The sequence below is a fragment of the Tachyglossus aculeatus genome, chromosome 1 (genome assembly GCF_015852505.1).
Source record: "Tachyglossus aculeatus isolate mTacAcu1 chromosome 1, mTacAcu1.pri, whole genome shotgun sequence".
Lineage (NCBI taxonomy): Eukaryota > Metazoa > Chordata > Mammalia > Monotremata > Tachyglossidae > Tachyglossus > Tachyglossus aculeatus.
Genome location: NC_052066.1, coordinates 69,040,551 through 69,064,583, shown reverse-complemented (window position 1 = coordinate 69,064,583; position 24,033 = coordinate 69,040,551). Strand labels below are relative to the sequence as shown.

General features: G+C 45.2%; 1 protein-coding gene across 2 annotated transcripts in view; it reads right to left on the bottom strand.

The window, feature by feature from the left end:
- Positions 1 to 24,033, bottom strand: part of DIS3L2 (DIS3 like 3'-5' exoribonuclease 2) — a 566,950-nt gene that overhangs the window by 164,517 nt on the left and 378,400 nt on the right. For both annotated transcript variants that reach the window (XM_038750342.1, XM_038750351.1), the window contains exon 12: positions 15,548 to 15,655. In XM_038750342.1, coding sequence (XP_038606270.1) covers positions 15,548 to 15,655 — 108 coding nt within the window. The remainder of the gene's footprint in view (positions 1 to 15,547; positions 15,656 to 24,033) is intronic.

Sequence of the window (24,033 nt, the reverse complement as noted above, 5' to 3'; positions counted from 1 at the left end):
TAGTGAATACAGCACAGGTCTGGGAGTTAGAAGGTCATGGGTTCAAATCCCGGCTCCACCACTTGTCAGCTGTGTGGCCTTGGGCAAGACACTTCACTTCTCTGTACCTCAGTTCCCTCATCTGTAAAATGGGGAATGAGAATGTGAGCCCCACATAGGACAGGGACTGTGTCCAACTTAATTTGCTCGCATCCACCCCAGCACTCGGTACAGTGCCTGGTACATAGTATGTGCTTAACAAATACCATTATTATGAAAGCGCTTAGTACACGGGAAACGTTCAATAAATACGATTGAATGATTGAATGAATAAAATAGATGGTACACAGGTGACTCAGGAGAGTGTAAGGATATGTACTTCTCCCTTCAAAGCCCTACTGAAGGCTCATGTCCTCCAGGAGGCCTTCCCAGATTAAGCCCTCCTTTTCATCTCCCACCCCCTTCCGCGTCGTCCCCACTCGCTCCCTGTGCTCTACCCCCCCTCCCCGCCCCACAGCACTTGTGTATATATGTACATATCTATAATTCTATTTATTTATACAGATGCCTGTTTAGTTGTTTTGATGTCTGTCTCCCCCGCTTCTAGACTGTAAACCCGGTGTGGGCAGGGATTATCTCTATTTCTGAATTTTACTTTCCAAGCACTTGGTAGAGTGTTCTGCACACAGTAAGTGTTCAATAAGTACAAATGAATGAATGAATGAAGTGCTGCGGGGCTATGGGGATGAAGTGACTACCAAAGGGTTTAAAGGATATGGTCCTAACTGCATAAGTGACTTGGAAGAGAGGGCGAAGTAGAGTGGGGAAATGAGAAAAAGGCTTCCTATAGAAAACATGATTTAAATGGGGCTTTGCAGATGGGGAGAGTGGTGGTCTGTTGGATCTGAAATGGGAGGGAGTTCCAGGGAGAAGGGAGGATGTGAGCGAGGGGTCAGTGACGAGACAGGTGAATGACTGACTAGGTTGGTGGGAGAGGAGCGAACCATGTGGCCTGGATTGTACTGGCTAAGAAAGAGAGGGGGAGCTGATTGAGTGCCTTAGGTGAGGAGTTTCTGTTTGATGCTGTAACACTATATAAAAAAAAACCACACGCATACAAAAAACACAATAGTTCACGGATGAGACAACAAATCCTTAGCACATTGCTTAAAAATTATATTCCTAAGAAATAAGATGTCATTTTGGGCAAACATTAACGGTCTAAAAAAAAAAGTGGAGAAATAAGAAGTACCAAGAAGGCACTATGAGGATGGGCTGAATTTCCAGGGAATGTTTTTCCTAAGCTACATCCTTGATATCAACAATACCGAGCCATCATATTGATTCTAAGAGACTGACGCACAATAACCCACTTCCGGATCACGCAACTGCAAAGGATGTTCTGGGGAATTTTTCTACCATTATTCTCGGAAGGAGCCTTTGGTGCTATTGTCCCTCACAGGAAGCTACTGGGGCAAGATTTCAGTTTTGGTGTCCCGAAGCTGAAACCCTAAACCCTACCTCTGCTTTTCTGTATCGTTGACAGAAGCGGAAGCCAGGGATTGCAGTACTCTATTTGCTTTCCAGGGTCACCTATCGGACTGAGGATAGAACCAAAGAAGAACAGATACCTCCTTAGGTTGAGCTCAACAGTTACTCAACACATACACCACCATGCCCAGGCAGACCACATCATTTGACTTTTTATACCAGATATAAATGGAATGATCTGCTACAAATGAAAGGGAAGTACTCCCTGGTGCTTCCCTGGCCTATGGGCTTCTCTCTTTTCCTAAAAGACCCCGTATCCTAACACAGCATACACAGGCAGGCGAGAGGAGCCTAGCATGGATTCTAGGAGGAAAAAGACACATCTGAGGTTGGCCAGAAGCCATGAAACTATTGGAGACCCATTCATTCATTCAATCGTATTTATTGAGCGCTTACTGTGTGCAGAGCACTGTACTAAGTGCTTGGGAAGTAGAAGTTGGCAATATATAGAGACGGTCCCTACCAAACAACAGGCTCACAGTCTAGAAGGGGGAGACAGACAACAAAACAAAATACGTAGACAGGTGTCAAAATCGTCAGAACAAATAGAATTAATCAATCAATCAATCAATCAATCGTATTTATTGAGCGCTTACTATGTGCAGAGCACTGTACTAAGCGCTTGGGAAGTACAAATTGGCAACACATAGAGGCAGTCCCTACCCAACAGTGGGCTCACAGTCTAAAAGGGGGAGACAGAGAACAGAACCAAACATACCAACAAAATTAAATAAATAGGATAGAAATGTACAAGTAAAATAAATAAATAAATAAATAAATAAATAAATAGAGTAATAAATATGTACAACCATATATACATATATACAGGTGCTGTGGGGAAGGGAAGGAGGTAAGATGGGGGGATGGAGAGGGGGGCGAGGGGGAGAGGAAGGAAGGGGCTCAGTCTGGGAAGGCCTCCTGGAGGAGGTGAGCTCTCAGCAGGGCCTTGAAGGGAGGAAGAGAGCTAGCTTGGCGGAGGGGCAGAGGGAGGGCATTCCAGGCCCGGGGGATGACGTGGGCCGGGGGTCGACGGCGGGACAGGCGAGAACGAGGTACAGTGAGGAGATTAGCGGTGGAGGAGCGGAGGTTGCGGGCTGGGCAGTAGAAGGAGAGAAGGGAGGTGAGGTAGGAGGGGGCGAGGTGATGGACAGCCTTGAAGCCCAGGGTGAGGAGTTTCTGCCTGATGCGCAGATTGATTGGTAGCCACTGGAGATTTTTGAGGAGGGGAGTAATATGCCCAGAGCGTTTCTGGACAAAGATAATCCGCATGAAGTATGGATTGAAGTGGAGAGAGACACGAGGATGGGAGATCAGAGAGAAGGCTGATGCAGTAGTCCAGACGGGATAGGATGAGAGCTTGAATGAGCAGGGTAGCAGTTTGGATGGAGAGGAAAGGGCCGATCTTGGCAATGTTGCGGAGCTGAGTCCGGCAGGTTTTGGTGACGGCTTGGATGTGAGGGGTGAATGAGAGAGCGGAGTCGAGGATGACACCTAGGTTGCGGGCTTGTGAGACAGGAAGGATGGTAGTGCCGTCAACAGAGATGGGAAAGTCAGGGAGAGGACAAGGTTTGGGAGGGAAGACAAGGAGCTCAGTCTTCGACATGTTGAGCTTTAGGTGGCGGGCGGACATCCAGATGGAGATGTCCTGAAGGCAGGAGGAGATGCGAGCCCGGAGGGAGGGGGAGAGAGCAGGGGCAGAGATGGAGATCTGGGTGTCATCAGCGTAGAGATGATAGTTGAAGCCGTGGGAGCAAATGAGGTCACCAAGGGAGTGAGTGTAGATTGAGAACAGAAGGGGACCAAGCACTGAACCTTGGGGAACCCCCACAGTAAGAGGATGGGAGGGGGAGGAGGAGCCTGCAAAAGAGACTGAGAAAGAACGACCGGAGAGATAAGAGGAGAACCAGGAGAGGACGGAGTCTGTGAAGCCAAGGTCAGATAGCGTGTTGCGGAGAAGGGGGTGGTCCACAGTGTCAAAGGCAGCTGAGAGGTCGAGGAGGATTAGGACAGAATATGAGCCGTTGCCCCAGCCGTTGGAGCCGTAAAGCTATATGCACATCATTAACAAAATAAGTAGAACAGTAAGTAATAAATCTGTGCAAATATATGCAAGTGCTGTGGGGAGGGGAAGGAGGTAGGGCGGGGCATGGGGAGGAAGAGAGGAAAAAGGGGGCTCAGCCTGGGAAGGCCTCCTGGAGGAGGTGAACTCTCAGTAGGGTTTTTGAAAGGCGGAAGAGAGCTAGCTTGGCAGATGTGTGGAGGGAGGGTATTCCAGGCCAGGGGTCGACAGCGGGACAGGCAAGGATGAGGAACAGTGAGGAGGTTAGCGGTAGAGGATCGGAGGGTGCGGGCTGGGCTGGAGAAGGAGAGAAGGGAGGTGAGGTAGGAGGGGGTGAGGGGATGGACAGCCTTGAAGCCGAGAATGAGGAGTTTCTGCCTGATTCGTAGGTTGACAGGTAGCGACTGGAGATTTCTGAGGAGGGGAGTAACATGCCCAGAGTGTTTCTGCACAGAGATAATCCAGACAGCAGAGTGAAGTATAGACTGAAGTGGGGAGAGACAGGAGGATGGGAGATCAAAGAGGAGGCTGATGCAGCAATCTAGTCGAGATAGGATGAGAGATTGAACCAGCAAGGTAGCAGTTGGATGGAGAGGAAAGGGCAGATCTTGGTGATGTTGTGGAGGTGAAACTGGCAGGTTTTGGTGACAGATTGGATGTGTTGGGTGAAGGAGAGTGCAGAGTCGAGGATGACACCAAGGCTGCGGGCTTGTGAGATGGGAAGGATGGTAGTGCCATCTACAGTGACAAGAAAGTCAGGGAGAGGGCAGGGTTTGGGAGGGAAGATAAGGAGTTCAGTCCTTATCTCTTTCTCTTTCCTACCCAGTAAAGAGAAGGGCTGAGAGCTGAAGAAAAAAGTGAACATCAGTTGGACCTCCTTTAGAAATCCAGGTGATGATTAGGTTGCAAAAAAGGGCTCATCGTAATGTGAATGAGACTGAGGAAGAAATAGCTTTTTGCTGTAGCTTTGGTTGTGCTACTGGTCTGAAGGGCTGAGAAAGACCAAGCATTGATAAGGAAAGTAGGATGGAAAAGAAAAATACATCCTGGAGGTAATCCTCAATTGATCCCCACAACCACCCTATCACTTAGTTATCTCCTTTGGAGAAGTCATTCATTCCCATTCGCTCCCATGGCTTCAACTATCATCTCTATGTGGATGACACCTAAATCTATGCCTTCTCCCCTGTCCTCTCTCCCTCCCTCCAGGCTCGCATCTCCTCCTGCTTCCAGGACATCTCTACTTGGATGTCCTCCCGCCACCTCAAACTCAACATATCCAAGACAGAGCTCCTTATCTTCCCTCCCAAACCCTGTCCTCTCCCAAACTTTCCTGACACTGTACACGGCACAACCATCCTTCCCGTCTCACGAGCCTGTAAACTTGGTGTCATCCTTGACTCCATTCTCTCATTCTCCCCACACATCCAGTCCGTAACCAAATCCTGTTGGTTTCACCTTCAGAATGTCACCAAGATCCGCCCTTTCCTCTCCATCCAAACTGCTACCACGTTAATACAATCACATCCTATTCTGACTGAATTACTGCATCAGCCTCCCTTCTGACCTCCCAGCCTCCTTTCAGACTTCCCAACTTCCTGCCTTTTCCCACCTCAGTCCACATACTTCACTCCACTGCCCGGATTATCTTTCTACAGAAACATTCAGGGCATGTCACCCCCTCCTCAAAAATCTCCAGTGGTTTGCCTATCAACCTCCGTATAAAACAAAAACTCCTCACTATTGGCTTTAAAGCTCTCCATCACAATACCCATTCTCACCTCCCTTCGCTCCTTCTACAACCCAGCCCGCACACTCCATTCCTTCATTCATTCATTCATTCAATCGTATTTATTGAGCGCTTACTGTGTGCAGAGCACTGTACTAAGCGCTTGGGAAGTACAAGTTGGAAACATATAGAGACGGTCCCTACCCAACAGTGGACTCACAGTCTAGAAGGGGGAGACAGAGAACAAAACATATTAACAAAATAAAATAAATAGAATAAATATGTACAAATAAAATAGAGTAATAAATACATACATATATACATATATACAGGTGCTGTGGGGAGGGGAAGGAGGTAAGGCAGTGGGGATGGGGAGGGGGATGAGGGGGAGAGGAAGGAGGGGGCTCAGTCTGGGAAGGCCTCCTGGAGGAGGTGAGATCTCAGTAGGGCCTTGAAGGGAGGAAGAGAGCTAGCTTGGCGGATGTGTGGAGGGAGGGCATTCCAGGCCAGGGGGATGATGTGGGCTGGGGGTCGATGGTGGGACAGGCAAGAATGAGGCACGGTGAGGAGATTAGTGGCAGAGGAGTGGAGGGTGTGGGCTGGGCTGCAGAAGGAGAGAAGGGAGGTGAGGTAGGAGGGGGGCGAGGGGATGGACAGCCTTGAAGCCCAGGGTGAGGAGTTTCTGCCTGATGTGTAGGTTGATTGGTAGCCACTGGAGATTTTTGAGGAGGGGAGCAAAACTGGTGCCAACCTTCTCACTGTGCCTCCATCTCGTCTGTCTCAACTCTGACCCTGGCCCACATCCTTCCTCTGGCCTCGAATGCCCTCCCTCCTCAAATCTGCCGAACAATCACTCTTCTCCCCTTCAAAGCCTTACTAAAGGTGCACCTCCTCCAAGAGGCCTTCCCAGACTAAGCCCCCCTTTCCTCAGCTCCCCCTCCCTTCCGCGTCACCTCGACTCGTTGCCTTGGGTCTCCCCCCTTCCCTGCCCCACAGCACTTATGTATATATCTATAATTCTATTTATTTATATCGATGTCTGGTTACTTGTTTTGAGGCCTGTCTTCCCCCATCTAGACTGTAAGCCCCTTGTGGGCAAGTATTGTCTCTCCATTGTATTGTATTTTCCAAGCGCTTAGTACAGTGCTCTGCACACGATAAGTGCTCAATAAATATGACAATGAATGAACTTAGGTATTCAGTCATTTCAGCTCTAACCCAGCAATCATTTTCCTGAAGAACTTTGTGATATGGGACAGTTGCACTATTGGAAACACTATGCTCCCTCCCTTCTTCCCTCCTTGACTCTCACCTTCAACCAGATTTGCTTGTATCCACCCCAGCGATTTGTACAGTACCTGGCACAAAGTAAGCGCTTAACAAATATCACAATTATTAAGACAGCAACATGACTGTAATTTTCCAAATTAAATTCTATTGTATTAAAAAACTTGCCCCCTCTCTTCCTCCCTCCTTGACTGTCGTCTTCAACTGCATTTGCGTGTATCCACCCAGAGCTTATTATATTGCCTGGTACACAGTAAACACTTAGCAGATACCACAATTATTATTTTTATTCAAGTGTTCTGTTTCCAATGGCTTTTACCCCACTGCTTCCGAACACACTGACACAGCCCCTATCCTAAAAGGACCCTTCCTTGACGCCCCCTCTATTATCATGCCATCTTCCTCCTATGAAGTAGCGTGGCTCAGTGGAAAGAGCACGGGCTTTGGAGTTAGAGGTCATGGGTTCAAATCCCCGCTCCGCCAACTGTCAGCTGTGTGACTTTGGGGAAGTCCCTTAATTTCTCTGTGCCTCAGTTACCTCATCTGTAAAATGGGGATTAAAACTGTGAGCCCCCCTGTGGGACAACCTGATCACCTTGTAACCTCCCAGCGCATAGAACAGAGCTTTGCCCATAGTAAGCACTTAACCAATACCATTATTATTATGATTATTATTACTATTACTATTACTATTATTATTATTATTATTATTATCACTACTCTCCAAACTCCTTGAAGGAATTGTTTATACCCGCTGTTTCCACTTCCTCTCCTCCAATTCTCTTCTGGATCCCCCTCCAATCTGGTTTCCACCTCCTCCACTCCATGGAAACAACCCTCTTTAAGGTAACCAATGACCCACCCCACTAGTGCCATCCTACTCAGTGCACCGTGATCTCACCATCAAACTCTCACCCACAACCTGCCTCTGGTCTGGAACATCCTCATTCATTCAATCACATTCATTAAGTGCTTACTGTATGCAAAGCAAAATCTAAGTCTTCTGTCTTTATGTCCGACAGAGGATTACTTTTCCCGCCTTCAAAGCCTTAATAAAAGCACATCTCCAAGAGGCCTTCCCCGACTAAGTTTTCATTTCCTCTTCTCCCACTCCCTTCTGCATCATCATTAATCGTATTTATTGAGCGCTTACTGTGTGCAGAGCACTGTACTAAGCGCTTGGGAAGTACAAGTTGGCAACATATAGAGACAGTCCCTACCCAACGCACTTGGATCTGTGACCCTAGGCATTTGGCATGCCCCCAATCTCAACCCCAAGGCATTTGTGTACATATCTAGAAATGATATATTATGAATTATTTATAATGATGGCATTAGTTAAGCGCTTACTATGTGCAAAGCACTGTTCTAAGCGCTGGGGAGGATACTCACCTCCTCCAGGAGGCCTTCCCAGACTGAGCCCCCTTTTTCCTCTCCTCCTCCCCAGCCCCCTCGCCCTACCTCCTTCCCCTCCCCACAGCACCTGTATATATGTTTGTACGGATTTATTACTCTATTTTACTTGTACATATTTACTATTCTATTTATTTTGTTAATGATGTGCATCCAGCTTTACTTCTATTTATTCTGATGACTTGACACCTGTCCACATGTTTTGTTTTGTTGTCTGTCTCCCCCTTCTAGACTGTGAGCCCGTTGTTGGGTAGGGACCGTCTCTATATGCTGCCAACTTGTACTTGCCAAGCACTTAGTACAGTGCTCTGCACACAGTAAGCACACAATAAATGTGATTGAATGAATGAATTTTGATTGAATGAATGAATCAGGCTGTCCCATGTGGGGCTCACAGTCTTAATCCCCATTTTACAGATGAGGTAACTGATGATGGCATTTATTAAGCACATACTATGTGCAAAGCACTGTTCTAAAGTGATCAGGTTGTCCCACGGTGGGCTCACAGTCTTAATCCCCATTTTACAGATGAGGTAACTGAGGCACAGAGAAGTTAAGTGACTTGCCCAAAGTCACACAGCTGACAATTGGCAGAGCCGGGATTAGAACCAAAGACCCCTGACTCCCAAGCCTGTGCTCTTTCCACTGAGCCATGTAACGCCTGTCTTCCCCTCTAGACTATAAGCCAGCTTTGGGCAGGGAACATGTCCACCAACACTGTTGTATTATACTCTCCCAAGTGCTTAGTACAGTGCTCTCCACACAGTCAACACTCATCAAATACCACTAATGATGATAATGATGAGGAAGATGATGACATTACATCCACCTACCTCAAACAGGATGTTCTACACACTTACAATTCATTATTTTACTATAGAATTGCAAGAACACAAAGAAGAACAAAGTACTGCATGATGAAGTTCACGAAGGCGGAGGCAAAGGCTGGGAAGTGTAGCAACATCATGCTTTGACCCACGTCTCCCCATGTGCATAAATATTTCTTCCTAGCCCCTGATCTCCTTAGTTATTGACTTTGTGGATCATGCTATGCCTAGGAGAGACTCGTGATGTGGGAAGAACATTTCTTAATATAGAGTGCATCCTTCTACGCTGTAAGCTCCTTGTGGTCAGGGATCATGTCTACTATCTTTGTTGCACTGTACTCTCCCAAGTGCTTAGTAAAGTCCTCTGCCCCCAGTAAAAGCTCAATACATACCACTGATTGACTGATAACCCTTTTGCAATGAAATTGCATCCATGACTGTGAGTGCATTTGCGAGCGTCTCTTGAACACTCCCACACTAGGTCTATGAAAATACAGTAGTGTCCCTAATCTGACCCTTTGCTATTTGGGGTGCTCATTGCTTGGAAAGCATAGGTTAAGAGGGGAAAGTTATATCTTACTGCCCACAGGACATGCATTGTCTTGTTTTTGCAGAACTGGTGATGATTTGTGCTTATCCCCCTCAAATACTCAACTACTCACTCATTCCTCCTGGCCACCTCTCAAAAAAAGATCTCCCACCTGCTTCTACCCCCTCTACCTGTGCCTCTGACCCCATCCCTTCAGAACTTATAAAAACACTTACCCCCTTCCCTTCTTCCCTCACTGACTGCCATCTACAATTTTAGTATTATTATTAATAATAATGATAACAGCAACAATAATGCACCTGAAAAAAAATCACTTAAAATCTTTGTCAGGCTGATTTCCAAAACTCAGGAGGAAGAGATGAAAAGCAGGTATTTATACCCAACAGGTTCTTTCACCATGTCCAAAACCAAACTTGTATTCTATCCCCAAACCAGTCCTCCTAACTTCCCTTATCTCTGCTAATGACATCCCTATCCTTCTCATCCTAGAAGCTCACAACCTTGGCGTCGCTTTGACTCCTCACTGTCTTTCAGGCCTCACATCCAGTAGATTACTACATCTTGCCAATTCTTCCCTCATAGCATTTCCTGGATCTGTACCATCCTCCCTCTTTTTTTATGGTATTTGTTAAGTGTTTATTCAGTGCCAGCCACTGTACTCAGTGCAGGGGTAGGTATAAGCTAATCAGATTGGACAAAGTTCATTCATTCAGTCGTATTTATTGAGTGCTTACTGTGTGCAGAGCACTGTTCATGTCCCACGTGGGGCTCACTGTCTTCAACTCCATTTTACAGGTGAGGGAACTGAGGCACAGAGAAGTGAAGTGGCTTGCCCAATGTCACGCAGCAGACATGGTGGAGTGGGCATTAGAACGCAGGTCCTTCTGACTCCTAGGCCCGGGCTCTTTCCACTAGGCCACACTGCTGCTCTCCCTGATCAAATGGCTACCACGCTGCCCTAAGTTCTGGCCATATTTTGGTTAGACTACTCTGTCAATCTCCTCACTCGTCTCCCTACCTCCAGCTTCTCTCCATTTCAGTTCGTATTAGTTATAGTAGTATGAATTAAGTGCTTGCAGTGTGCAGAGCACTGTACTAAGCGCTGGGAAAGAATGCACAAGTGGGAATTAGACACGGCCCCTGGCCCTGAAAGGGGCTCACAATCCAAAATATCAGGAGGGAGAGGAGACTGATAAGAAACATAAGGAGAGATGAAGCAAAACACCCGGACAACTGAAAATAAATGCAGGGGGTAAAGCAAAAAGTGGTAGGATAGTGTGGCTAGCTTCTCTCAGGATTGCACCTGGAGAGTTTCCAGTACTCTACCAATCTTGGCTATAGGAGAGAGAGTCAAGCAGAGGCATACCCATTCCATTCCTAGCTTGGCAGCGCCTAGGGAATGGAAGGCAAACTGCTACAAGTCAAAACTCCCCTGTGCTGGGCAGCAGCGGCGTGGGAGAGAGTCGAGGGCGGAGACTCGAGTTGAATGCGCAGAAGAAGCAGCGTGGCTCAGCGGAAAGTGCACGGGCTGGGGAGCCAGAGGTCGTGGGTTCTAATCCCGGCTCCGCCACTTGTCTGCTGTGTGACTTTGGGCAAGTCACTTCACTTCTCTGTGGCTCAGTTACCTCTCCTGTAAAATGAGGATGAAGACTATAAAACCCCTGTGGGACAACCTGATCACCTTGTAACCTCCCCAGCGCTTAGAACAGTGCTTTGCACATAGTAAGCGCTTAACAAATGCCATTATTATTATTATTATTATTATTATTATTATTATTGTTATTCCCTCTCTGAGGGCTCCTTCCCTTCTGCTTTCAAACTCGCCCACATATGTCATCCTAAAATACCCCAGTCTCAATCTTACTGCACCATCTAGCTATCACCCCATCTACCTCCTATCATTCCTGTCCACACTCCTTGAATGAGTTGGTTTTTGCCCATTGTCTTCACTTCTTCTCCTCCATCTCCCTCCTTCCCCACACAATCCAGTTTCTGCCTCCTCCACTCCAACTCAGTTTGCTAGTATCATCCTCAGAGCTTAGTATATTGCCTGGCACACAGTAAGCACTTAACAAATGCCACAATAATCACTGCTCTTTCCAAGGTCACCAAGGTGACTGCCTCCAGCTCATCAAATCTAGCAGCCTCGACTCTGTCTCAATCCTTTCTGACCCCTCAGCAGCCTTTAAACTACCCCTTCATCTGGAAACAGTACCTAACCCTCTAGACTATATGCTCTTTGTGGACAGGGAACATGTCCACCAACTCTATTATACTGTACTCTCCCATGCACTTAGTACAGTGCTCTGCAAACACTAAGTGTTCGATGAATATGACTGATTGATTACATCATCTGCCCTTTTTTTAAAAATCAATCAATCGCATTTATTGAGCACTTACTGTATGCAGAGTACTACACTAAGCATTTGGGAGAGTACACTATAACAATATAGAGAAGCAGTGTGGCCTAATGGAAGGAGAACAAGCCTGGGAATCAGAAGAACCTGGGTTCTAATCCCAGTTCCGCCACTTGTCTGCTGTGTAACCTTGGGCACTTCTCTGGGCCTCAGTTACCTCATCTGTAAAATGGGGATTAAGACTGTGAGCCCCATGTAAGACAGAGACAGTATCCAGCATGATTAGCTTGTATCTACCCTAGTGCTTAGTACAGTGCCTGGAACATAATAAGCACTTAACAGATATCATTAAGAAAAGAACAAGAACAATAAAATGGACACATTCCCTGTCCACATGAGCTTATGGTCTAGAAGGGGAGATAGATATCAATATAAATAAATTACAAATATGTACTTAAGTGCTGAGGGGTGTACATAAGAGCTTACTATAATAATAATAACAAAAATGGTATTTGTGAAGCGCTTACTACGTGCCAAACACTGTTCTAAGCACTGGGATAGATATGTTATCAGGTTGTCCCACGAAGGGCTCACAATCTTAACCCCCATTTTACAGATGAGGTAACTGAGGCACAGAGAAGTGAAGTGACTTGCCCAAAGTCACACAGCTAACAAGTGGCAGAGCTAGGATTAGAACCCACAACCTCTGACTCTGAAGCCTGGGCTCTTTCTACTAAGCCACACAAGCAAACTGCAGTGCCCAGTTAAAGGATCTAAATCTAACAAGTTGCTGAATTTAGAGAGAAACATGAATGCAATTTAAACCAGGAAAAATAATAATAATGATTGTGGTATTGGTTAAGTGCTTATTATGTGCCAAGCACTGTACTAAGCATGGGGGTGGAGACAAGCAAATTGGGTTGGACACAGTCCTTGTCCCACGTGGGGCTCGCAGTCTCAAGTCCCATTTTACAGATGAGGTCAGTGAAGCACAGAGAAGTGAAGTGAAGGAATGGGCTTTAGGCAAGTTAAAGGACAAGCTAGTGTCCTGGGGGAACCTGGGGGCATTACTGTAGGATGCAGAAAGGTAACCGAGCAGGGAAGATAAAGTTTTCATTTCAGAATAACCAGGCTACAATAGGGAACATATTAATGAAGATTAAGACAGATTAATGAAGCACAACTCAGGAGGGATCTGAATCAACCTTCAGCCAATGCTGAAGGGGAACTGAAGTCCAAGGAGCACGGTAAATCACCAGAATGGTCTGTTGGTAAATTTCATATTACTCTTGCTCACTCAAATTTCAAAAAATGCAAGAGCTAATGTCACCTGTTTAGAAACAGCGATCACAGCACATCACCACCTGATTTTTTTTTTTTACCGGTATTTAAGCACTTACTGTGCATCACGTACAGTACTAAGTGCAGGGACAGATACAAGCTAATCAGGTTGGACGTGGTTCATGTCCCATGTGGGGCTTCCAACTAAATGCCCATTTTACAGATGAAATAACTGAGGCACGGAGAAGTGAAGCGACTTGCCCATTTATATAAGTTCGGATTCTTAGAAGTTCTGGGAGAAAGGCTGGTCAGCACTGAGGGGGATGTGCGGCCATGTTCTCTGACTGCCAGGCTCCTCCAGTTTATGGGGCTAAACTCAAGTCAACAAAATTTTTATGAAGCAATTCCTTCTGCCAACTCCTCCCTTCCTCCCTCACTAATCTGAGCATAGAGTCCACCTAAGACTTTAGTAGCTGGCAGAAAACTCAATATTACATCTCCAAGACCACGGACCCATATCAGATTAACCGCCCAGTTGGCCTGCTGGTCATCAGACCACAATATGGAGCAGACATGCCTTACCTGAGACCTTAGTGAACGCAAACGTGGTAGATCTGGATATGGTTTTAAATGAAATGTCAAGGGGGAAAGTATTCATTTAAGGAGTTTTTGAGTTTTCGTTAAATTCATTCAGGAAACCTGGGGACTGGGATAAGTGGCTGGCCTTGTTACACTTGCTCTGTCCTCTATCCCCTTTACTTTCATTCATTCATTCATTCAATTGTATTTATTGAGCGCTTACTGTGTGCACAACACTGTACTAAGCGCTTGGGAAGAACAAGTTGGCAACATATAGAGATGGTCCCTACCCAACAACGGGCTCACAGTCTAGAAGGGGGAGACAGACAACAAAACAAAGCACGTGGACAGGTGTCAAGTCATCAGAACAAACAGAAATAAAGCTAGATGCAAACCTTTGGGTATTTGATATTTGCCCACCCTCAACCTGACAGCACTTATATCTATATCTATCTATATCTATAAGTGATATATTATAAATTATTTATTTATATGAATATCTGTCTCCCCCTCTAGACTGCAAGCTCAATGTGGGCAGGGAATGAGATTACTCTTACACTCTTCTCTCCCAAGTGCTTAGTACAGTGTTCTGCACACAGTAAGTGCTCAACAAATACCACTCATGATGAGGATGATGACTTGACTGCAGAGGTGATCTAGACAAACACACAATTCTCCCCATTACATTCTAGGCCCTCCAGCATTCAGAAGGTGTGAGGTCAGTTAATCCAATCCACTGAGCACTTACCGTATGCAGAGTGCTGTACTAAGCACTTGGGAGAGTGAGCTAGAACAAAATAACAAGTGTTGGTACACATGTCCCTGCCCACAATGAGCGTAAAGCCTAGAGGGGGAGACAGACATTAATATTAAATAAATAAATTATGGTTAGGTACATCAGGGCTGTGGGGCTGAGGGAGGGGTGATTAAAGGGAGCAAATCCAAGTGCAAGAGCAACGCAGAGGGGAGTGGGAGACGAGGAGATAAGGGTTTAGTCACAGAAGTCATATCTGTTATTTATTTATATTAATGTCTGTCCCCTTTCTAGACTGTGAGCTCATGTGTGCCTATTTATTGTTACACTGTACTCACCCAAGCACTTATGGAATGCCCTCCCTCTGCCCATCCGCCAAGCTAGCTCTCTTTCTCCCTTCAAGGCCCTACTGAGAGCTCACCTACTCCAGGAGGCCTTCCCAGACTGAGCCTCCTCCTTCCTCTCCCCCTCGTGCCCCTCTCCATCCCCCCATCTTACCTCCTTCCCTTCCCCACAGCACCTGTATATATGTATATAGGTTTGTACTTATTTGTTACTCTATTTATTTATTTTACTTGTACATATCTATTCTATTCATTTTATTTTGTTAGTATGTTTGGTTTTGTTCTCTGTCTCCCCCTTTTAGACTGTGAGCCCACTGTTGGGTAAGGACTGACTCTATATGTTGCCAACTTGTACTTCCCAAGCGCTTAGTACAGTGCTCTGCACACAGTAAGCGCTCAATAAATACGATTGATGATGATGATGTTTTGCACCCAATAAGCGCTAAATAAACATGGCTGAAGGAATGAATGGAAGGCCTCTTGGAGGAGATGTGCCTTCAGTAAGGCTTTGAGGGTGGGGAGGGTATTTATCAGTCGGATATGAAGAGGGAGGGCATTCCAGGCCAGAGGCAGTAGGTGGGCAAGAGGTCGGCGGAGAGACAGAGAAGATGGAGGTACAGTGAGAAGATTAGCATTAGAGGAGTGAAGTATGCGGGCCCAGGTTGTAATAGAAGAGCATCATCATCATCAATCATATTTATTGAGCGCTTACTATGTTCAGAGCACTGTACTAAGAAGAGCAGCGAGGTGAGGTAGGGTGGGGCCAGATGGCTGAGTGCTTTAAAGGGGCAGCAGGCCACCGCTGAAGGACGAACACCATTGTAGATGGAAGATTACCTTGCCTTCGGGAGTCAACTTCCAGATCACCGAAAATGACAGCCTGTCCATCATAGGGTTGAGGCTGCACAGCTCTTCACAGAGCAATCGGGGGAGCATGGGGACCACCTGTGGACACAGAACAGCACAGGTAAGTTCATTTCCTACACAGTTTCCTTATGCTTCTCTGTCCTGACAGAAGAAATAATGCACGATGCCCTCCAAAAGGATTTCATTCATTCATTCAATCGTATTTATTGAGCGCTTACTGTGTGCAGCGCACTGTACTAAGCGCTTGGGAAGTACAAGTCGGCAACAGATAGAGACGGTCACTACCCAACAATGGGCTCACAGCCTACAAGGGGGAGACAGACAACTAAACAAAACATGTAGACAGGTCTCAAAACCATCAGAATAAATAGAATTATAGCTATATGCACATCATTGATAAAATAGAGTAAATAAATAAAGGATGTTTTCCATTAGCTTGTCACCTTTTGGCTTTGACCACATCTTTTCCCTCCTTTAACCAATGGATTACCTGAGTTGGGAAATGCAGATAAAAAAATGGGTAATTCTGTGAAAATAATAATAATAATGATAATAACCATTATCATTATTATTATCTTGGTGGTGTCCTCAACTCATCTCCCTCCTTCTACCCACATATTCACCAAATAATAATAAAATTATAATAATAATAACAATGGCATTTGTTAAGTGCTTACTATGTGCCACGCACTGTTCTAAGTGCTGGGGTAGATACAAGGTAACCAGGTCATTCTATGCGAGGCTCATAGTCTTAATCATCATTTTCCAGATGAGGTAACTGAGGCACTGAGAAATTAAGTGGCTTGCCCAAGGTCACACAGCAGACAAGTGGCGGAGTTGGGATTAGAACCCATGTCCTCTGACTTCCAAGCCCATGCTCTTTCCACTAACCCACGCTGCTTCCCCAAATAATAATAATAATTAATCAATCAATGATATTTATTGAGTGCTTTACTATCTGCAGAGCACTGTATTAAGCACTTGGAAGAGTACTATACAAAAGAGTTGGCAGACACGTTCCCTGCCCACCGTGAGTTTACAGTCTAGGAGGGAGACAGACATTAATATGAATAGCCAAGTAATTTATAATATATGATTTAAAGAGATGTACATAAGTTCTGTAGGGTTGAGGATGGGATGACTATCAAATGCCCAAAGGTCACAGATCGAAGTGCACAGAATACACAGAGGGGAGAGGCAACCGAGGAAAAGAAGGCTTAATCAGGGAAGGCCTCTTGGAGGAGATGTGACCTTAATCAGACTTTGAAAGTGGAGAGAGTGGTGGTCTGGTGTATATAGGGGGGCAGGGAGGAGAATTTTAAGGTAGGCGGAAAATGTGGGAACAACATTGGTGGAGAGACAGATGAGATTAATACTGTTACTACTAATAATAACATATTATTATTATTATAGAGGCACTGTGGGCTGGGCTGTAGTAGATCAGTGAGGTGAGGCAGTAGTAATAATAATTATAATACTTGATAAGCACTTACTATGTACCAAGCTCTTTTCTAAGTACTGGGGTGGATAGGCCTTCCCAGACTGAGCCCCTTCCTTCCTCTCCCACTCCCCATCCCCCCCCGCCCTACCTCCTTCCCCTCTCCACAGCACCTGTATATATGTTTGTACAGATTTATTACTCTATTTATTTTACTTGTACATATTTACTGTTCTATTTATTCTACTTTGTTAATATGTTTTGTTTTGTCATCTGTCTCCCCCTTCTAGACTGTGAGCCCGCTGTTGGGTAGGGACCGTCTCCATATGTTGCTAACTTGTACTTCCCAAGCGCTTAGTACAGTGCTCTGCACACAGTAAGCGCTCAATAAATATGATTGATTGATTGATTGATTCTAGACTGTGAGCCTGTTGTTGGGTAGGGACCATCTCTATATGTTGCCGACTTGTACTTCCCAAGCACTTAGTACAGTGCTCTGCACACAGTAAGCGCTCAATACATACGATTGAATGAATGAATACAAGGTATTCAGGTTGGACAGAGTCCCTGTCCCACGGGGGGCTCACAGTCTTAATCCCCATTTTACAGATGAGGTAACTGAGGCACTGAGAAGTTAAGTGACTTGCCCAAGGTCACAAAACAGGCATATGGAGAAACTGGGATTAGAACTCAGGACTTCTGACTCCCAGGCCCATGGTCTTTCCACTAGGCCACTAGAGAAGCTGCATGGATCCATGGAAAGAGTACAGGCTTGAGAATCAGAGGTCATGGGTTCAAATCCCGTCTCTGCCAACTGTCATCATCATCATCAATCGTATTCATTGAGCGCTTACTGTGTGCAGAGCACTGTACTAAGCACTTGAATATTATAATTATAATAATAATATTATGTATATAATATTATGTTATATATATAATAATATTATATTACAATATTATAATTATTATTACTACTGCCTCACCTCACTGATCTACTACAGCCCAGCCCACAGTGCCTCTATAATAATTGTCAGCTGTGTGACTTTGGGCTAGTCACTTATATGACTACTCTATGTGAATACTCTATGTATTTATTTATTTAATGTATTTGTACATATCTATTCTATTTATTTTATTTTGTTAGTATGTTTGGTTTTGTTCTCTGTCTCCCCCTTTTAGACCGTGAGCCCACTGTTGGGTAGGGACTGTCTCTATATGTTGCCAATTTGTACTTCCCAAGCGCTTAGTACAGTGCTCTGCACATAGTAAGCGCTCAATAAATACGATTGATGATGATGATGATGAAGTCCCAGCTCCACCAATTGTCAGCTGTGTGACTTTGGGCAAGTCACTTAACTTCTCTGTGCCTCAGTTACCTCATCTGGAAAATGGGGGTTAAGACTGTGAACCCCCTGTGGGACAACCTGATCACCTTGTAACTTCCCCAGCGCTTAGAACAGTGCTTTGCACATAGTCAGCGTGTAATAAATGCCAACATGATTATTATTGAGGTCACCACCAAGATAATAATAATGATAACGATTATAATAGTAATAATAATAATAATATTTGTTATGTGCTTACTTTGTACCAAGCACTGGGGAAGATGCAAGATAATCAGGTCCCACATGGACCTCACATCTAAGTAGGAGGGAGACCAGATACTGAATCCCCATTTTGCAGATGAAGGAACTGAGGTACAGAGAAGTGAAATGTCTTGCCCAAGGTCACCCAGCACATAAGTGGTGGAGCCAGGATTAGGTTCTAGGTCCTATGGCTTCCAGGCCCATGCTCTTTCTATAAGGCCACGCTGCTTCTGTGAAAAATAAAGTCATTTCATTTTGACAGCGTATACTCTATTGTTGCTCAATGGAAACACTTGAAAACAAGATTCAGACCCAGGAAAGGGACCAGGGCTTTTGTTTGTTCTATTCTGTTCTATAATCCCCACAAAATTACCTTCATCCATAGACACAAAAATGTGACTCTGATTCTCTCTGATCTCCCATCCTCGTGTCTCTCCCCACTTCAATCCATACTTCATGCTGCTGCCCGGATTGTCCTTGTCCAGAAACGCTCTGGGCATGTTACTCCGCTCCTCAAAAATCTCCAGTGGCTACCAATCAATCTGCGCATCAGGCAGAAACTCCTCACCCTGGGCTTCAAGGCTGCCCATCACCTCGCCCCCTCCTACCTCACCTCCCTTCTCTCCTTCTCCAGCCCAGCCCGCACCCTCCGCTCCTCGGCCACCGCTTAACTCCTCACCATGCCTCGTTCTCACCTGTCCCGCCATCGACTCCCGGCCCACGTCATCCCCCGGGCCTGGAACGCCCTCCCTCCCCACATCCGCCAAGCGAGCTCTCTTCCTCCCTTCAAGGCCCTACTGAGAGCTCACCTCCTCCAGGAGGCCTTCCCAGACTGAGCCCCCTCCTTCCTCTCCCCCTCGCCCCCCCTCCATCCCTCCATCTTACCTCCTTCCCTTCCCACAGCACCTGTATATATGTATATATGTTTGAACATATTTATTACTCTATTTATTTATTCTACTTGTACCTATCTATTCTATTTATTTTATTTTGTTAATATGTTTGGTTTTGTTCTCTGTCTCCCCCTTCTAGACTGTGAGCCCACTGTTGGGTAGGGACCGTCTCTATATGTTGCCAACTTGTACTTCCCAAGCGCTTAGTACAGTGCTCTGCACACAGTAAGCGCTCAATAAATACGATTGATTGATTGATTGATTGATTGACTAGAAGAGGTTGGAGAAGGTAGGAGAAGCAGCATGGCGTAGTGGTGAGAACATGGGTTTGGGAGTCAGAAGAACCTGGGTTCTCATCCCAGCTCCACCACTTGTCTGCGGTGTGACCTTGGGCAAGACACTTAACTTCTTTGTGCCTCAATTACCTCATCTGTAAAATGGGGATTATGGCTGTGATCCAAACTGGTTATCTTGTATCTACACCAGCGCTTAGTACAGTGGCTGGCATATAGTAAGCCACTTAACAATTACCATAAAAATAAGCAAAAAAGAAACTGGTGCCAAGTCAATGCTTTGGTAACTGAATGCTTGGTGATTTATCCAATTATATGTTGGAATTTTAATAAGTTACAGTAATTGGAACTTTAATAAATTATTCATTCATTCATTCATTCATATTTATTCATTCATTCATTCAATCGCATTTATTGAGCACTTACTGTGTGAAGAGCACTGTACTAAGCACTTGGGAAGTACAAATCGGCAACATATAGAGACGATCCCTACCCAATAACGGGCTCACAGTCTAGAAGGGGGCGTTTACTGTGTGTACAGCACTGTACTAAGCGCTTGGAAAGTACAATTCGGCAACAGATAGAGACAATTCTTACCCAACGACAAGCTCACAGTCTAGCTATTACTATGGCAACAGAAAGGAAAAGGTTCAAGACTACTTTCCTTGGTGAAGTCAGTGGCTGAGGAATCACTCATTCTACGGTGATTTCAATCTTCAACCAGTTTTTTTTTCTTTTGTTTTTAACTTCCTTTCCCTTAACAGACCCTTAGGAGGAAAACAACACACCTGCATTTAACAAGTGCCAGTCTGTCTTTGACTTTACTCCTTGCTTTTTGCCCAAATAAGAGGTTACACTGTTTCTACAACCTCTTTCCGGGGGCCCATTCATTCATTCATTCCTTCATTCAATCGTATTTATTGAGTGCTTACTGTGTGCAGAGCACTGTACTAAGCACTTGGGAAGTACAAGTTAGCAACATATAGAGACGGTCCCCTACCCAACAAGGCCCAAATCCCATTAATGCCTGATCTCTGCCTTGGTTTCCCTGTTCTCTAGTTACTCTTAAATTTCAAAGGTAACACAAACGAAACTCCCTCCAGGAACAACTCTGTAACAAAAAAAAATAGGAGCATCCCTAGCTAATACACCTGCCCCTGGGTTTTAGGCAGAATTCAGTCCAGTAAAAGTAACTTTAGGTCCACTTCTGTTGTTGAAATCTCTTGTCTTTCAAAGTGGAGGTAATTGAAATGTTTATAATCACACTTGTGGTTTGGCACCAGCCCTGGCCTTCTCATAAATCCACCCTAATTGCCACCACTAAGAGGTTAGTTGTATGCTCTCTGACATTCCAGAAGTCACAGCATGAATCAGCAGTGTCGGAGGGCCTGGAAGGGCAGGAGGGCGCAGATTACGATAAGCGACTTCCCCCAACACAAAGGACGCCAATGTTGTTATTCCAATAGGGAGAAGCACACTGACAATGGTCCAGTGTTTCAGGACTTACACAGCCACTACGTGAGATCTGCCATGCCGGCTGGAAAAAGCAAGAGCCGGGGGCGATAAATTTAGAAAATCATGCCGACACATATCTCCCAAATCAGAAAACAGTTCTCTTGAAAGGTATTCAGTCCCTGGGCTAATGTGAGCCTTGGGAGGGTATGACCCCGTCCCCAAGAAACTAATATGTCACTACTTCTGGGAACGGGTGCTGGGAGTGATTTTCAGAATGATCAGAACTCGATTTCTGCCATCTATTAAATATTTGTTCACTCTGTGGCTTTTACTTTTTTAATCTGATTCCAGAAAAACGCTCCTAATCACCCACGTTTACTGTGTGCTTTAATGGGTAGGGAGAACAACAGAATCCTACTCTTCACATACTAAATGGTCCCTTACACATCCAAACTCTAACACTGAGCACAATGGGTTCCACTAGACTGCAAATTCATTGAGGCCAGAGATTGGGTCTACTAATTCTACTGTACTCTCCCAAATGCTTAATGCACTGTTCTTCACACAGTGAACTCTCAAAATATATTATAAGGGATTTTTCCTATTTCACTCTGCAAAGAAGATACAGCTAGTTTTGTGTGTGGAAAGAAGAGAACAGGTCACCACCACCCTGGGTAAACTCAAAAGGCAACCATCCATAAAGTGCACAAAACCAGAAAAAAAAAACCTGTAGTTTTGAAAAACTCTTTAACTTCATCCAGCATGGTCTGGAGGACTAAGGCAAAGTGCAGTCGATTCCTTGATTTCAATCTATCCATCAACTGCATTTATTGAGCCTTTCTTTGTGCAGAGCACTATACTAAGCATTTGGGAGAGTACAATATAAAAAAGTTGGTAGAAACATTTCCTGCCCACAACAAGCTTGCAGTCTACAGGGGAAGACAGACATTAATATAAATAAATTGTGGATATATACATAAGTGCTGTGGGGCTGAAGGAGGGGTGAATAAAGAGAGCAAAACCCAAATGCAAGGATGACGAAGACGGGAGAGAAGAGGAAATGAGGGCTTAGTCAGGGAAGGCCTCTTGGAGGCTGTGTGTCTTCAATAAGGCTTTGAAGGTGGGGAGAGTGACTGTTTGTCAGATACCAAGAGGGAGGGAGTTCTAGGCCAGAGGTAGGACGTGGTTGAGAGGTTGGCAGTGAGATAGACGAGATCGAGGTATAGTGAGAAGGTCAGCATTAGAGGAGCAAAGAGTGTCGGCTGGAGGAGAGTAGTGAAATAAGGTAGGAGGGGGCAAGGTGACAGTGCTTTAAAGCTGATAAGGAGTTTCTGTTTGATTTCTACTATCCCTGGGGTTTAGACAGCTCAACAATCAAGCACATAATACACACTCAACTTAACAAATTTAGTATGTATTAGACCAACCAGTCTCCTTCACTGTGCTTCCTAGGATAAACAGAAACTAACAGGATCTTGACAACTCCTGGAATACTCAGGGACTGTAAAGACTGAAAGAAGAGATGGAGCGAAGAGGCACGCGCTGCAGAAAAAGGCACAGAGAAGATGATGCTTTTCTAAGCCCCCTTTTCTGGATAGTGAATCGGGTCAGCGACTCAAGATGGTTGGATTTTCCATTATTATTATTAATAATAATAATAATGGCATTTGTTAAGCACTTACTATGTGCAAAGCACTGTTCTAAGAGCTGGGGAGGTTACAAGGTGATCAAGTTGCCCCACGGGGGCTCACAGTCAATCCCCATTTTACAGATGAGGGAACTGAGGAACAGAGAAGTTAAATGACTTGCCCCAAGTCACACAGCTGATAGTTGGTGGAGCCGGAATTTGAACCCGTGACCTCTGACTCCAAAGCCCGAGCTCTTTCCACCGAGCCACGCTGCTGGAATTGCTGCTGGTGTGTCTGTACTGGATCAGCTTCAGAGGAGGAGATCTGCATAAGATGATACAACACCACCTTTCTAAGAATCCTGACTTTTTGTGGAGCGTGGTCCTGACTTTTTGTGGAGAGTGGAGAAGATCAGGCTGCTCAGGCTAATGCACTGTAGCTATACTTCCGGGATGGGTGTTTATTTCTCTCCTTCAGGGGCCAGAGCAGTTGGATAGGTGAGTGCAACCTTGGGAAAAGGAATGGATTTACCAACTCTGTTGTACTGAACTCTCCCACGTGCTTACTCCAGTGCTCTGCAACACTCAATAGAGACCACTGATTGACTGATTGAGTGGGCGGTGATAGGAAAAGGATGCCATTAACCCGACCGGAAAATCAACCTGGCCTCAAGGAGCAGAACTGTCTGATGAAGTTGAGGAAGGAGGCCTGGTCACATTCAGGAGCAAGTCAGGGGATCGCTGGAATCAAAAAGAAATGCCACGGGTGGGAAGACTCAGCCAACTTGGAAAGAAAAAAAAAGCACGTACCAGCACTCATCATCATTATTATTATTATCATTATTAATAATGATAATTGTGGTATTTGATAAACACTGACTATATGTTAAACACTGTACTAAATGCTGGGGTGGATCCAAGAAAGTCAGCTTGGACACCATCCTGGTCCCACATGTGGCTCACAGTCTTCATTTCCATTTTACAGATGAGGTAACTGAGGCCCAAAGAAGTTTAGTGACTTGCCCAAGATCACACAGCAGACAAGTGGCAGAGCCGGGATTAGAACCCAGATCCTTCTGACTTCCAGTCCCATGCTCTATCCACTAGGCCACATTCCTTCTCAATGACATGGTATTTACTAAGCACCTACTATGTGCCAGTTCT